This window comes from Pogona vitticeps, chromosome 4, assembly GCF_051106095.1.
Source record: "Pogona vitticeps strain Pit_001003342236 chromosome 4, PviZW2.1, whole genome shotgun sequence".
In the NCBI taxonomy this organism is placed as follows: domain Eukaryota; kingdom Metazoa; phylum Chordata; class Lepidosauria; order Squamata; family Agamidae; genus Pogona; species Pogona vitticeps.
Window position 1 is genome coordinate 78,281,537 of NC_135786.1, and position 17,918 is coordinate 78,299,454.

General features: G+C 36.7%; 1 protein-coding gene across 6 annotated transcripts in view; it reads left to right on the forward strand.

The window, feature by feature from the left end:
- Window positions 1-17,918, forward strand: part of LRRC7 (leucine rich repeat containing 7) — a 285,490-nt gene that overhangs the window by 193,617 nt on the left and 73,955 nt on the right. For all 6 annotated transcript variants that reach the window (XM_020795263.3, XM_020795265.3, XM_078392975.1 and 3 more), the window contains 6 exons: window positions 5,516-5,579; window positions 6,201-6,275; window positions 8,870-9,014; window positions 10,013-10,085; window positions 15,344-15,473; window positions 15,986-16,101. In XM_020795263.3, coding sequence (XP_020650922.2) covers window positions 5,516-5,579; window positions 6,201-6,275; window positions 8,870-9,014; window positions 10,013-10,085; window positions 15,344-15,473; window positions 15,986-16,101 — 603 coding nt within the window. The remainder of the gene's footprint in view (window positions 1-5,515; window positions 5,580-6,200; window positions 6,276-8,869; window positions 9,015-10,012; window positions 10,086-15,343; window positions 15,474-15,985; window positions 16,102-17,918) is intronic.

A 17,918-nucleotide genomic window follows, 5' to 3' on the forward strand; every position in this document is an offset into this window, starting at 1 on the left:
CATTTGTATATAGCTTGACTGATTTTTTTTTCTGTTTGTTCTGAAATATGGTAACCCAAACCAGTTTTATTTAAGATTATTGACATGGGAATTAGTGAGATGTTGAACAGTAGTGGTGACAATGAATCCCTTTGAAATATTCCTCTTTTGATGCTAACTTCCCCAATTTCTTCACCATGGGACATTAAGACAGTTTTCCATTTTTCCATGTTTTCTTGAGGAGCTTCTGAATGTTTTTACTAATCCCCCAAAATTTTAGGCACATGTTAACCCAGTGTGCGGCAATGAGTCAAATGCTTTTTTGTAGTCTATCCAGGCCATGTTAAGGTTTGTTTTTCATCTTTTTGCGTTCTTCAGTAATTTTCTCAATAAGCAGCTGATCTTTCGTGCCTCTTGAGTTTTTAAAGTTCCCTTTCTGTTCAGTTGGGTATAGGGGGTTTTCAGTTAAGTAATTATTTATTGATCTTGCCAGTACTCCTGTGAAGAGCTTAAACATTGTTGGAAGGCATTTAATTGATTGATAATTATTGGGTTCGTTGCCCTTTTGATAATCTTTTATTATCTGAAATATGTGGCCTGTTGTCATCCAATCTTCAGTTGTAGAATTTTGGAGTAAGTGATTAAATTGCACTGCTATACGTTGATGGAGACTTGTTAATCGCTTTAACCAAAATCCATGCAGCTCATCTGGACCATGTGCACTCCAATTTTTCACAGCATTTACTTGCCTCTTAACCATTGTTGTTGTTGTTATATTTTCAGCCATTCACTTTCACCATGGGATAATATGGTTTAAATTTTACCGCCACTGCATCTGTTCTGTGTTAATGACACTTCAAAGGACTTAAGGTGTTTCCAAATCTTTTAATCTTTTTGACCCTGAACTTTGTGTCTCCTCATTCCATACTATAATGCCATCCACATTTAGCTGGAAGTAGATTCCATGAAACTCAGTTGAGGTCTCATTCTGCTTCCATTGGTACAAAGTTGGTGTTACTGGATTGTTTTCTAGAATCCTTCCTCATGCTGTTCCTGTCCATTCTGTGACACTAATATGGTGCTTCAGGAGCAAATACACAGTCAAAGAATGAGCGAAATGTTCTGTACCCCAATTTCCAAGAGTAAAACTAGCATATATCTGTAATGGAACTACTCAGCTCTTTCTCTTGTTTAACATAACATTGTTCCGTACTGTTGAATCTCCATAGTTCTAAAAAAAAATTTTGTTCACTGCAACTGGAGTGAAAAGCAGTGAGAAAGCCATTTTGTAATTATAAAAAGCAAATGGAGTATAAAACCTAGATTAATTATTTAAATGGGAGAAATGCTTCCCTCATGCCCTGCTACTACTGAGTTTTAAGTTCCTGCTTGACAGCATCACCTAAGACTTTTAAAATTGGGAAATGAAGCAGGAGAAGAAAGGGCATGAGCTCTCATAAGAGAACTTTCTGTTGAGAAACCATGTAAACAAATTTACTAGTGTTATACTTCTGTGGGTGCAAATAAACCTTCTTATTTTGGAATGTATTCAGATTTATTAAAATATATTAATATCTACTTCCTGCTTCTCCTGGTGATGGAGTAAGTTGTCAGTATGTATGGATAAATGTCATTTGCTAGTTCCCTGATACTCACAGTCATAAGAATCTAGTTTGTTTATAGAAGTGATAACTGGCCCAGTGAAAGAGGGGATTAAAGGAGCATAATGGAATAGAATTTTTTTCTGGCCGAAAATCAGAAATGAACACATTATTTTGTGCAATCCCTTGAGTAATGCAGGTTTTTACAGAATCAGATTACTTTTAAAGGAAGGTGCCCTACAGAAGTCTGCTTATTATATCTTCAGAAATCAAGACAAAGTACAAACTATAAGAGTACAGAAACAACAGAAGCCTGCTTATTATATTTTAGAAGTCAAGACAATGTATAAACTAGTACAAAAACAGCAGTGCTGGCCCGTAGGCAAATAGTGCCAGTCTTGTAACAAGTAGGCAGGTAATGTTCAAAGAATAACAATATTTGTTTTCAAAGCAATAACGGTAACCTTGAAATGCCCAAGTATGCCAGCAAGTTGCATCCAAAAACATGGTAAATATTTTTGGCCAGCAAACCACATCCCCCCTGTGATCAGAACAGGGAGCTCAGACTGTACAATTGTATTTCACAGTTCAGTTGGGTTTTGTGGTTGGCTCTTCAAGTCTTATAATTTGGTGATTATACTGGCAAATGAACTCAAGGGTCAGATTATCATCTGGCAGAGAACAGTTGTGCATATCTGCTCCTAGCGTGAACAACTATATTAATGATAAATTATTTATGTGAATGAATGAATGAATGAATGAATGAATGAATGAATGAATGAATGAATGAATGAATGAATGAATGAATGAATGAATGAATATTGGTGCCCATTTTATTTTCAACAGTTGCTTTTAGTATGATGTGACTACACTTTTAGATGCTTCACCTGAATGTAATATATTAGTCAGAATCCATTGTTAAAGTATGAAACTACTCAAAGGGTAGAAGAAAGGGAGGAATAATTAGGCAGCAGGGCTCATAAATTCCTCTGTGTCCGAGGCCTGGGGTTCATAATTGGGCAAAAATTAATGCCCAGCTGCTTCTTTTAAAACATGCCTCTATGCATCCTTAATACTTGAAACGTATGTCTTGAAAACATAATGGCTGTATAGGTCCAGAACAAAGTGATCAGTGTAATCCTATTTCACAGCTCATAAGGGATTTTCAACTCTTTGAAGCTGCAGCTGTAAATTTTTGCAATTTACAAGGGACAAGTTAATGAATATTGGAGGCAGTACAGAAGTGCAGTCTACTAATGAAAAGTGTGTTGGATTACTAAGAATGTATTTTTATATGTTGTATTGTATCGGGGAGAGCACACACCAGTTAGAATTATGGGGTAATAATAAACCTAAATACAAAGTTGATGTATTACATGGGGTATTTTGGGATACAAGCAGGCATTACATTCTGTGTAAGAATTCAGATGACTGGAATGTTGATAGTGCAGATTATACTGCATATGCTAATAACAGTGCACCAGCCTGTTCTGCAGCATCAATTGCATGCACACAAGTAGAGATGAGCATGAAATGAACCATGATGCAAAAAAACCCACGAATCAGGCTGCTTCATGTTTTCTTTTGGGGCACTTTGCAGAAACCCATCTGCCCAGAACAGAATGAAACACCAAACTATATCCGCGGTGATTCATACAGTTCATTATTGTTCTTGGACAGACAACCTGGTGCCACATAATCAATTCCCTAGGCAATGCTGGGTTGGAGCTAGAGAAAATTTCATGTAGGATTGATTGTCATGTTAGGCAGCCAGTCATAGAGCTTCAAGTCTGCTCTCTGGGAGTAGCTGGTTATACCAGCCACAACCTGGACAGCTCAGCTGGTGGTTTCACTTTTGCAGCGGACAGTGTGAGAAGAGAAGACTCTTAGCTAGCTATTCCTCTTCTCATATCTGCCCCTTTCTGTTCCTTCTCCAGTCCGTCTCATGATGAGCAACACCCTGTTCCCTTGCATAAACTACTCATTTAATTTTCCCCAAGCCAGCTAAAGAGCACTTTCGTGGTGGGACCTGCTGGGGGGGGGCTATAACTCATACATCACAAATCCAATCTTCACCAAAATTGGAGAGGGTGGGGAAGAGTGTCAGCTGAAGACTCACTGTGAGTTTGGCTTCTCTAACTGTGGCGGTCATTCTGCCCTTCCTGGAAGTCCCAAATTGCACAAACCACAAAATAGTTCATTTTGTTGGTAAGCTTCTGAAAGTTTGTGCTTTGTGAATAGTGACGAATCACAAACCATTACATATGAACTGCCATTTTCCCAGTTCATGCTCATCTCCACACACAACTTTCTTTTGCTCTTATTTTTTTCATATGTATGTGTTGGGTATATCTACACATATGTTCCATTTATAACTTTGGGTAGGTTTAAATATGTATTTTATATTAATGTAACATCTTGTTTGCATTTCTTTTATGTTACCTGATGTCTGCATGGCTCATTGAAACATCTGCAAATGCCAGTCTTTCTCTCCCCCCCCCCCTAGTTACTCCAAATACCACCACTTCTTAACTTTCCTAAGAATTGCCGGATCACTGGAAAGTGGGAACATGGTAACTCAAAATTGGCTGAGTTGTCCCTTCCATTGAAGTTTTATATAAAGGTCATAGTCAGCCCATCTGATTTGCTTACTCAGTTTCTGGTTCTGAAGATCTTGTGTTCTAACCCAGCATTTACCTAGAAAATGTGGGTTCTATGTTTGTTTATCAGTTGCCTTTATATCTTACCTTTTCTCCAGCGAGCTTAAGGTGATAGATATGGCTCTTCTTGTCTGTTGTGTATTCTCCCAACAGTTCCAAGAGGTGGGTCAGACTAAGGGAGGATGACTGTGACATTTACCCAGGTGGCCCCTGCTTGTTATTCCCTCACAAAGGGACACATCACATTTTCTTCTCACTGCCACCAGTGGATTACTTCAATCCACAATATAAATGACATATGTCAGAACACTTGTCTTGTGAACAGAAACAGAACTTATTTATTGAAGTGAAGCAGAATAAGTGATAACAGACTTTTTTCAGATATTCGGTGTATATAAGCAATTCATCAACAGTTCTCTCAGTACATAGTTCTTTTCACTTGCAATATCATTACCACCCTCTCTACCTATTTTCCTAACCAGCTCTATCTCTCTGAATGACTAATCCTAACTCTCTGACTAACCAGCCCTATCTCTATCAGTATCTGTTCCCTATCCCTCTGACTAACCAGCCCTATGTGATTCCTCCTTCTCTGGCCAAGCCTCATGTGGCTGCTGGCTCTGACTCTCCAGCCCTCTCATAGGTTAATGCAAATCAGCTCATGAATATGAATAGCATGAGTGATGTGGGTGGTCACCACAGTGACTAACATATAGTTAGCCAGTGAATTTCAGGGCCCAACAAGGACTTGAGTCTGCATCTCTCAACTTGCAGTCCAACACTCTAGCCACCACAGCACACCAGCTGTCTCATACATTATACTGATAAAGCCTTCTATTCATAGTGGAGGGAGTCATTCCATTCTTTCTTCAGAGCAGATCCTGAATATAAATAGAGTAGTATTTTACATAAGACTAGAATGTTAATGACTCTAAATTGGATCTACAGAGGATAATAATTAATCCTAAGTGTCCTGTAGGACATATTTTGTCATAATTGATCATACCAGTAGCAGCTTCTGTTATTTGTCATAATTGATCATACCAGTAGCAGCTTCTGTTATTTGTCATAATTGATCATACCAGTAGCAGCTTCTGTTCTTAGTAGCAGTAACTATGAACAGTGTGATGGATAAGTTTTCCTTGTCCTCTCTAGTGTACTTTGACTACTTCTGAAGTAAACGAAAATGACAACATCCTTTCCTGCTTTGTCTAGTTTTGAATATGGCATAATATAGCAAGGTCAGTTTTCATGGTTTTATTTGCATTTTTACAGGTCAATGCACAAACTGACACAGCTGGAGAGGCTTGACCTAGGCAATAATGAATTTTCTGAGCTGGTAAGAACAACGTACAGTATATTGCTCAAAAAGCAAACACACACACAGAGAGAGAGACAGACAGACAGACAGACAGACAGACAGACACACACACACACACACACACACACTACAGGTAAATATTCTTGTTACAGGAATAATGGTGGGAGAGTTCAAATAATTACTCTAGAGATTATGGATTATGTGAGTTAAGGTGAGAAAGGACGTGTGAAGGATCTTGGTGTGGGGCACAGAAACACAACATTTATGAAAATAAAAGATCAGGAGTTCTTAATATCTAGTCATTAACAGTTCAATATTCCTTACGTCAGTAGTTTGGTGTTTCTTATGGGTAGACCATTGCAACTGCTACTATGGATCCTTGCACCTTTCTCACAGTCTGTACTTCTTAATGGGTCAGTCTTTAATATTCAGATCTGACATATAATCTAAAAATGCCTTTCATTGATGTTTAACATAATAATCAGTTGCCTTAAAAGCATAACATTAAAAAGAGAACATTAGATTAAAGAACTACAATTCTGTTTTACTTTTGTTTACAAAATGTGGTCTAAAACAAGTATAATACTGCTTAGTTTGGTTAAATATTGTATTTTTATAAAAGCTTTTTGATTTTTACAGCCTGAGGTTCTGGAACAAATACAAAACCTAAAGGAATTATGGATGGATAATAATTCACTTCAAACACTACCTGGGGTATGGGTATTTATATTGTATAATCTTCTGAGGATAATAATATATGTATATTTTAGAAGTTCACGTATTTGGTGTGCAATAAATGTTAATTTAAAGAAGGAATTTAGTGTGAACAGACTTTTTTATGATTACTAACATATTATTTCACAGTATTGGGTGAAAAATAATATCTGTTCATGTACTGCACCATTTTGTCAGATCTCAAATATGAAGAAACTTCAGTTTCATTTGCTTTTTTCTTAAATTATATGTGAGAGATGTCTTTGTAAAAACACTAAATATATTTGCAAATGATCTAGAAATTGAGGAAGGAATAAAGGATAATACCTAAATAGACACTTAAGCATGTGTGCTTGAACTAAGTTTAAAAACATTTTTAGGAGAAGGCCTCCCAATTATTAAATAATTAAATAAAGTTTGACTAATGAAGGATCTGCCAGTCTGACATTCAGTACTGATCTTTCTGAAGAACTACGTAAATCTGATACCAATAATGTTGGTAATGTATAGTAATCCAATACCTAATCGCTCTTCAGCGAATACCTCGGAAAAGATACTTCATTGGGCATGACAGCCAGGTGAATGCACAATCATTTCTGCATTCAGATGACACGTCAGGGTTATCAAGTGCAAAGGAAAATGTTGTGCTAGGAAAGGGCATAGGGGAGCTTCAGCCTCTGCAACCTTCCTTAGCAAGTTTCTATTTGAACATGACAGTTCTAGTCAGTTGCAGAAATGACTGTAGAAGCTGCTGGTGAACAAAATGGAATTCAATCTAAATATTAGAATGAAACACTCCAATTCATTCATTTTCTTATATAACACAGGTTAGAGTACAGTGGTGCCTCGCTTAACGAGCACACCGTATAACGATGAAATCGCATAGCGATCCGTTTTTTCGGATCGCTAATGCGATCGCTCAACGTTTTTTTAATGGGGCAAAATTCGCTTTGCGAAGACCGGTAAGCGTTTCGCTTACCGATCTTCGCAAAACGAACCCCGACGATCAGCTGTTCGGTGGCCAAAAAGGCCGCCGGAAGCCTGGAAATGGCCCAAAATGGCCGCGCGCAGCGTTTTCGCGCCCTCGTTAAGCGAGGCGAGGGCGCGAAAATGGCTGCCGGCCATCCTGAAGCATCGCTGAACGGTGAGTATTTGGCCCATTTGGAACGCATTAAACGATGTTTAATGCGTTCCAATGGAAATCCCTGCCCCGTTCAGCGATGCTTCAGCATAGCGAAGGTTAATCCGGAACGGATTAACCTCGCTATGCGAGGCACCACTGTAGTGAGAATACTATATGAACTAGTGGTCCATCTAATCGTTCTGATAGTACAAGGCTTTTCAGATTGACATTTAAAATGGCATAGATACAGTTACATATAAAATATGTAGAGAAGCCTTCTTAAATTAAGAGTGCAAACACTTTTATTTGTATGAAATCATAAAACATTATGGCTGCATCTCTGTGCTTTGCAGTTACTGTAGATAATTGCACTACATGGATTGTAAATTACATTATAACTTACACTTGGATTGTTGCTTTCTCCCAAAATAACTCTGCAACTTGATTATCATTAGTTTTATCATGAATGCTTAGCATGATTTCGCTGACCATAGAGGAACCTTATAGATCAGAGCACTACCACCATCACCCCCAGAAGCTTTGCCTTTTTTGATAGATGAATGGGCTTTAGCATTTTTTAGTTCCCGTTTTTTAGTTTCTGACCCATATTTATAGCTAGATATGGCAACATGTCTTGTATGTTTACTAACTATACAAATTGGAAACTATGCCATACCTAAAGGCTCATGATTCTTGTATCACTCTTATACATATATATATATATATAAATAATAAATTCATGGTCTGAGTGTTGATCTTCATGTAGGCACACTAGCACAAGGAAAAGGGAACTGTATGCTCATGGAAATCTCAAAATTTGTACAAATTGAACAAATTATGGGGGAAAATCCTTAGGAGGAAAAGAATATCACAGGCTAATAAAAATTAAGCATGCTCAATGTCCGCAGAACACTGAGTGTGTCCTGGTATGGAGGAGGGGAAACAAATTATTGCATGGTGGGAAATTGAATGGAGTAAATTAGAAATGAGCTGGCTACTTTGCTGGAACGGTGAACAGAAACACAGTACTACAAGATTATTGTGGTGCAGATTGTGGTAATGTACTAAAGACCAACATCTAATTTGCACTTTTTGAAAACCTGGGTACAATTCTCCTCCACATGAGCGCACGGTGTGCATATGTAAAGACATCAAAACTGAGCACAATGCTTTTCTTTTCTGTCACTGAGCATTAATGTTTATTCAGTTTATTAGCTGTAATGGAGAATGTGATGTTTCTGCATATCTCTAGAATTACTGCCCTGAATTAGCCCCTCCAGGGAACTTGAACTCATATAATTAAATGAAGGGGCTGGTATGACCAAGATAAAGGCGAGCATGCATAGGGCTCACATTCCTTTCATCAGTCTATGGCTGTCTGGGCGTGACTGATATGGAAAACTGCATGAATGTTATGATTAGTGATTTCAACTAATTTTAATCTTATTAACTAACCCTATTTGTCTTCAAGCCTGTAGGAAGATTAAAGCAACTGGTGTATTTGGATGTGTCAAAGAATAGGATAGAAAGTATAGATATGGACATATCAGGATGTGAAGCCCTTGAAGATCTTCTATTGTCCTCCAATATGCTACAACAACTGCCTGATTCTATAGGTAAATAATCTAAAACAGGAATATGTACATAGCTGCATTTGAGGTCCAGCTGCTATAATGATGAGTTTCATTTGTAAGAACTGGTTTGGATTCAAGCCTTAGTTTGAATAGGGAGGAAAAATACTAGTGCTCTTCATTATCCTATAGTAAATACAAGCCATTTGGAAGTTTTAGAAAATGATATATGGTCCTTATGTTAAATTTTAAAAACACCAGTATAGAATTTTGATGTCTTGCTTAACTGTACATCTAGCCAAACTTGGTTGAAGGGCTTTATATCACCTTATAATATGTAGAGGCTTACGCTTGCAGAGGAAGAGCACTTTTTTAAAAATGTAGCACGATTCCATTCTATATGAAGTCCATATATTTTTAATATTAGGCTTTGTTTCTTTAATCTTGATACATGCATTATGAAGAAATATCCTGGAATGGCTGTTCTTGCACATTACATAAAGTTCACATCTTCAGACGTCAGTGTGAAATTGCATGAACAGAAATATAATAGTTACTTTTAGATGGTACTATAGACAGCTCATTGATGAAGTGAGAAACACACACGCACACATACACACACATAGCATGGAAGGAAAAAAATCCTAAGTCTACAAGCCATGTATGATATGATGGCTATTATTATTTTGAGTATACACTCTGTGACAACTTAAGAATTATTTAAGAAAATCCTCTAACTGGCAATAGCGCAAACCTTCAGGTATGTTTTGCAACAACTGCCTTTTTGTCTCTGAATAAGAAATCTTTGGATTGGGTTGCCAGATGTTCTTTATTTTAAAGAGATTTTCCTTTATTTCAAGTCACTTTTACCTAAACAGATCTTTGTTGGTTAGACACTATAGCAAAGATTATTAAGAGCTGTGTTTTAAAAGTACAAAGATAATTGAAGGAAAGCATATATTCATACTGTTTTTATTAGGTATGTTAAATGTAATTTAAGTTACCTTCAACTATCTTTTTTCTCTCTTACTGTTTATTTCCAGGGCTCTTGAAAAGGCTGACAACTCTAAAAGTAGATGACAATCAGCTTACGGTTCTGCCCAATGCCATTGGAAAGTAAGTGGAAAACATTTTACAGATGTTCCCATCATCAATATCATATAGTATCATCCTATATGTGGAAGTGAAACCCACTATATTTAGTGGGGCTTGGTACCTAGTTTTTCTTTAGGTTTGCAGCAAGTATAAGAAGTAAGTAAGTAAGTAAGTAAGTAAGTAAGTAAGTAAGTAAGTAAGTAAGTAAGTAAGTAAGTAAGTAAGTAAGTAAGTAAAGATAGGAAAATATATTTGGAATCAACACAGTGAGGGTACTTCTAAAGGTGCAACTACACTATCAAAAATGTGGGAAATCATCTGGGAATGGGATGGCCTGATCCATATTATTTTCTGTTGACAACATGATGTAAATATCAGTGCAAATCAATCTGGAGTTTTCTTTCCCTAAACCATACTTTTTCCCTCAACTCCTGGGGCTCCCACTTCTTTAAAGAATCAAATGCATTCTCATTGGTTCAGGCAGTGTGATCACTTGAATGAATGCAGTAGATGACCAGCTGTTTCCAACTTGTAAAGCTGATCTATGGTAGAGCTATCTTAACAAGATGCTAACAAGTTTAAATTGGCAATTTCCTCTATTCTCTCTGTTAATTGCTGCATTATCCACTAAAGCAAAGTCACCAAAGGAAACCTAACTTCCCAGGTGGTACTTCACAGCTGATCACTGTGCATTTTTCATGCTGTGTAGTTACACACTTAAGTCATAGAAGTGAAGGATGTGTATGTTTTCCCTTCCAAGTGGCTGCCACTTATTTGTATGTTACCTCTACCAAGTGGTTGCCCATGTAGCAGTGGCAGCATCCAGATCCAGTCAACATGTGTGTTAAAGAAATGATATATGTTGCCATAACAATGGTGCTCTTCCCTGGAACCTTGAGTGCTGATATGGCTGTGATTAATGGACTTGGATGTTACTACTTCAGTACAGATGCCAGGCAAAGGGAGATGGCAAGGAAACCACTTACACCTACTGTACGTGCTGTGGCAACATACCTGATAAAATATATCACCTTTCCTATTTGGTAAACAGTATCCTGCAGATAATTATGACAAATCCACAATAATCTTACTTTGAATTTAAGAGCAATTCAAATGTACATGATAAATTAGTATACCTTGTTCAGTAATTCTGTTGAATATATTCCAGCTTTAGTGATTATGAGTAACATAGTGGAAATTTACCATGTCAGACAGAAGGATTTTCATTTTAACATAAGGCAATTTTGGGCAACATTCAGATGAACTCCTAGTCATATGAAATATATAGTGGCATTTGCACTGTGAAAATGAAAATTGCCCACTAATGGTATTCCCTCAGTCCCGTTTCTCAGATCTGGCCTTATCTTTATTCTTTCCAAATTACACTGAAACTGCTTGATATATTCAGCTGATGTTTGGACATCTTGGTATTCTTACTTAATATTTCAGATTAGATCTCCATACTTTTAGAAACTTGACAGACATGCTAGCACAAATCTAGTTTGTAATGATTTACATCTCATTATTAATTTGCAGTGGCCAATTAGTTTCATTTTCTTTCGCAATTTAGAAGTCATTTAGAAATCATTATATCCTAATTTGTTCTTCATATTTAAATTTTTAAATAAGGAATTATTTTGTGAGAGAGCTTTGCTCCAGACCCAAATGTGTTTACCTATGCAAGCCTTATCTATTAAGAACAGCTGAAGTTGCCTTATGCCACTATGAACTTAGTCCTTATACCCCAGTATTTTCTCCTCTAAATGTTGATGACTCGAAATATAAGGTATTCCTGCTACATGAGATCTGAGATCCTTTCAATCTTGTCATCTAGGATTTCTAAATTAAAGAGGCCATGGTTACATCTATAGGGGGGAAATCTGTGAAAGATAAATCAAACAACAGCAGACATCTATATGGTCTCTACTGTATTTTAGAGGAGCTCCTTTTGCAAGGGAAGCTTTTGTTAAAAACACAAAATTAAGTGTAAGAGGAAAAATCCTGAAGTATATAATTTTGCATTGGAATTTTTTTGTGCATTTTTAACATAAATTTTACTTTGGTAAAGAATTTCCTACTATCTGCCAATGCAGGAATCCTGACTGAGGTACATATGCATATCAGAGCTTCTGTATCCACAAATGAGAATTAGATTCTCTTTTTGAAATAAGAAGATACCTACATTAGAATTTGAAATGAATGGAATTTAAAGTACATACCTGTGACATTCACCCTAGTGGCCCCTGCTTGTTTTTCTCCTCACAAAAGCTCACGTCACATTTTCTTCTCGCTGCCACCAGTGGATTACTTCAATCCACAATATAAATGATATATATCAGAACACTTGACTTGTGAACACAAACAGAAATTATTATTGAACTGATTCTGAATGAATAATAACAGAAGTTTCTCAGATACTCATTATGCATAAGCAAATCATCAACAGTTCTCTCAGTACATACTTCTTTTCTCTTGAAATATCATTACCACCTTCTCTACCTATTTTCCTAATCAGCTCTATCACTCTGATTAACCAGTCCTATCTCCCTCAGTATCTCATATTTATCAGTTTCAGTTCCCTCTCTGTCTGACTAACTAGCCCTATCTCTATCTATCTATCTCTATCTGCCTCTCATCCCAATCTCTATCTGACTCCTCCTTCTCCCGCCAAGCCTCATGTAGATGCTGACTCCACCTCTCCAGCCTTTTCATAGGTTCATGCAAATCAGTCCATGAATATGAATGACATGAGTGCCGTGGTCGATCACCACATTAAAGTCAGAAATGAAAGAGCTGTGCTGCTGACTACATGAGGTTCCTAGCTTTTGCTGCTGATTTTCATGAATATTTGCCAAAAAAGCACCACTATTTCACTTTAAAAGCCTCAGTGTTTCACTTCAAAGCAAGACATGCATAGAACACATATTTTGTTGGCATTTTGAATCACACCCATGGAAGCCTCCCAGAAGCACAATTTAGCCTAGAAACATGGTGCCCTGCACAACTTATTTTTAAATGAAACAATATAGTTGTTCGTCAGTGGTGATGTGCAATCAATATTTGATGGAACAGAAGGAGGGCATGATCTCCAGTAGATTTAGGGTGGATCCTTACAGCTTCCATCACTGGATGTTGCCCACTCCAAGTCCAATTGGGAGAATTAAGATGCCTAACATTCTCTGGATCATATTATGTCACTGACTTTTAATAGAAATTATTCAACATGGAATATATTTAGGATTAGGCAGCCAGAGTATGTAGAATGTTTTCAGTTTTGAAACTAGTAATTTCACCATTGAATTACCATTTAATTTTTGATCTGAAACTGATGGAATCTTTTACATAAGATTGCACTGACCTTCAGCATCATAGTAGCATGGATGCTTTTGAAACCACAGTGTTTCATCTTTGCATTGCTTAAGCCTTACTCATTGTAAGCACTGGTGGCAGCGTAAAGGGAGTAGCAAAAAAACAGTCCTATCACCTGGTGACTTAAGAGACCATCATAGGTGGTCTCTTAAGGCCCGTTCACCTAAGCTCTGGATCTGCCTCTGTGTCAGCACAAGCTTAAAATGGATCCGGGCCAATTTGTCTGAATGTTGCCTTTAGAAACGATCATTTCCTCTGGCTTGAATGACAGCTTGGCACCCGCCTGCATTTAATAAATTGCCTAACAAAGCGTCCAGCTGTTCTCTTCCCAACCCACTTCATTAATCATTGTGCAGCTCTCAAAAGGATGACACACTCCAGTCCTCCAGACTAGTGTGGTCTAGTAGCTAGTGACAGGAGAAAAAGTATAGGGAAACAGATGGGTTGTGGGTTGTACATCAGCTGCTTGAAATTCTTTAGTCTAAGAAAATATTTAAGATAAATAACCAAGAAGGAAACAACTCAAGGCCTAAATCATGCACTCCTTTTTTTCTCTTGCCAGTGATCTTATGCGGCAAAGGCTAGAATCATGGTTATATGTAAATAAATCTGTTCTGTCTGATCATGGACAGTGAGCAAGTGTTATCTTCCTTCCTGCCCAAATAGTTGGTGGCAAAGATGACTGTAAATCCCAAGTAAAAAACTGTTTCCTCTATGCCAAACTGAGTTTGTAGATCAGTCCTCTTTTAACTTATAAGCAGAGTACAAAACTATCTGGGATAGACATTAAGATAGTTCCATATTTTAGGCAAACAGGGAGAGAAGCAGCCTGCGTCTAATTCTCAAGCTTTTAATCAAGAATCTCACTTAGAAGGCCTTTTTAACTTCAACAGTTAAAGGCTGTAACCTGTGCAGATTTGTCTGGCAATAACCAGAACCCTACTGAGCTTATGTAGCATAAACTGGAAATTGCATAACTGATGTATACAATGGTTCTGGCTGGCTGTCATGTACTTGGACATACATAGGTCACACACTCAGTTATGTGTTTGTTTGCATGCTAGATGACCAGAAAATTGTCAAAACTGCTTGTGAGAATCTGCTTATATATATAGGATTTTACAAGAAGATATTGGCCATTAAATCCTATTGAACTCATTAGGACTCACTTCTGAGTGGACATGTATAGGTTTCATTCTACATTTATTACATAAAAGCACTGTATGCTTCCATGGGAATTGCTTTGCTTGCTGCTACTTTTGCACAATCATTTTTCAGGCTAACATGGAAAGTTTAGTCAGAAACAGAAGGCATGTTCCAATGCTTGTAGATCAGGATGACATAATGGCATAGATTTAGTTGTAAAATTCTGTTGTTTTTTTGTTGTTGTTGATTAACAAAGTTAAAAGACCCCACTTCCTATGACCCAGTGGCTTCTCCATAACAAAAGGGGAAGGATATTTATTTTTAATTTTTTGAAAGCTACAATGGCTGACAATATTATAAATTACACTGCTAGATTTCAGCCACTATCAATCACATGGCAAAATAGACACATGTCTTTGTCATAATGTGATGCATACACATTGTTTATGTGTATGCTTCACTCTGAAATCTTCCTGCATAACATAACCTCTATATTTTGGAATACTGACTGTCAGTGGTGATTGTAATGCACTAGATGGGTCATCTTTTTGATTCAAATGTTTTTCCATTATGTTCTTCAAATATATTTTCTTACTCCTTCCTCCCTAAAATGCATAAAATAATCTGTACTTTCGCCTGTTGAAGGTCTCATGTCTATTTGCATAGTTTGCTAATCTGATATGTTAAAGATTTAACATTTTAAAAAACCCTAAGAATTGGTGGGATTTTGTGACTCAGACTAACATTTCTTCTTAATATTCCAGTTTATCTTTATTAGAAGAATTTGACTGTAGCTGTAATGAACTGGAGTCTCTACCTCCCACCATTGGTTACCTGCACAATCTGCGGACACTAGCTGTAGATGAAAATTTCCTCCCTGAGCTTCCCAGAGAAGTAAGAATTTATTATGAGATACAATTTACTTGAAAATTTTATATAAAGTAAATTTCCATTCAATGCATTATTAACACATCTAAGCTTTCTTATTTCTGTCCTTCCAAATATTTCTGTGGCGTAATCCATTATACAGGACTATCTCCCAATATATTCTAAGGAAGAAGGCAATTAAATTTCAAAAGATTGGTCTGTGAAAAACCATGAGCAAGAAAAAATTATACTTCTAAGTGCCCCTCTCACAAATAACTGCATTTCACTAGCCATGTATATTGTGTCTACCAGAAGAGGAAGGAGTTGGTACCCACTTTCTTGTAGCAATGACAGCTGTATAGGAAAAAAAAACAACCCTGTAATTCCAACCTAATTCAAGTGTAAACTGAATTGTGCATATCACTGTGCAAAGTTGTCATGATGATTCCATTATTCTGAAAGCCTAACCAATATGCCCATACGGATAGCAATTCTGAGTTACTAGACCGTGTCTTGTAAATTATCTTTGATGCCCACAGATTGGAAGTTGCAAGAATGTAACAGTTATGTCTCTGCGTTCAAACAAACTTGAATTTCTTCCTGATGAGATTGGTCAGATGCAGAAACTTCGAGTTTTAAATCTGAGTGACAACAGGTAAAACTTTTTTCTTGTTAAATGGCATGTGTGATCAGTACTCTTTTTGAACAGACTGCCACCGGTTCAGAGTTTATGAATATTGAAATATTAATCTCTTAAACTATGTTAAGATCATCAGTTGACAGAGCAACAAGTGAAAATTGGTCTTCATTAGTTGTATGGGATCCAGACATCTTTTGTCCAGGAAGCGCTTCAATGCCATATTTCCCTTTCCTTAAACATTATTAGTGGTCTTATTTGATTTATTCATTAATTTATTTTATATCCCATATTTTTCCCCTAGAAGAAACATGAGTTAAAAATAGAATAGTCACATTTTAAAGCCCCATAATATATAATCTTTGAAAACAAATAAATGGCAGTATTAAAAACCATCATTAAGAACACTTTAAAAAACATTTTAAAAACCCTTGGATCCAATAAACGCAGCATTCTGGGAACCCCCAGTTATCACTTAAAAATATGTCCAAAAAGAGTTTTTTCCAGCCCACAGAAGGATAAGAGGGAGGGGACCACCCTCATTTCTCAGGTATGTTCCACAACTGTATTATTGTTTTCACATGCATATAAATTCTAAAGTGCTGAACAGCAAGCACCTCTCATTGAGTCTCAAGTAAATGTGAGTCTCTGGTGTACTCTTACTACATGCAAAATATGCAACTCGACCTAGTGTGGGAGTTTATGACATATATCTGAAAGTTAAACTTTGAAATGGTTGGAATCATATCTAATTCTTAATGTAGAAGCCAAGCAATACATAAAATATTAGGCCTTTTTTGTTTTTCAATATTTTATTGCCAAAGTATTTCAGGTTAGTTTATAAATAATATAATGCCAATTAACACATTTTCTAAATGATTGAAAGTTCCAAGTCTAATGCATCTAACTAAAAAAAGTAGTAAAAATCAGCATCAACTAATTTAAGCATTATTTTTCATCTTGTGGGACCTAATTAGAGTGTTTTTAAAAATAGTTCTTTCCCCCCCCTTTTTCTTTCTTTCTTTCTTTCTTTCTTTCTTTCTTTCTTTCTTTCTTTCTTTCTTTCTTTCTTTCTTTCTTTCTTTCTTTCTTTCTTTCTTCTTTCTTTCTTTTTTCTTTTGGCAGCATGATTTAACACAAATATAACTGAGTGTGAAGCCAGGGTATGTAGGCAGGGCTAGAGGACAGAACCCAGGAATTTAAGTGGGTCTAGCAAGAAATATGCAATATGAAATGCCGTCTTTTGGCTAAACTATACAACAGAGGCAGTGCATAAAATGTAGAAAAAAAATGAAAACTGGAAGAGTGGAAAGGCATGTTTTGATGGGGGAGATGGGCTTACCCCAAACTTGTTTTATGCAAAAAGTGCTGTTCTGGGAGGTCTGTAGAAATGGCTGAACCATAAATACGTACACACACACACACACAGACACACACACACACACACACACACACACACACACACACACACACACACAGAGAGAGAGAGAGAGAGAGAGAGAGAGAGAGAGAGAGAGAGAGAGATGTATGTATAATGTATGTATATAGGTGTATATATACATATACATATATGAATAATACTAATACATACAGATAAGTATGTGTGTGTGTGTGTGTATATGTATATATATGTGTGTGTGTATATATGTATATATATATGTGTGTGTGTGTGTGTGTATGTATGTGTACGTACATACATACGTACATACATACATACATACATACATACATACATACATACATACATACATACATACATACATACATACATACATACATACATACATACATACATACATACATACATATTCCATGCAAATGCTATCCAGCCCATC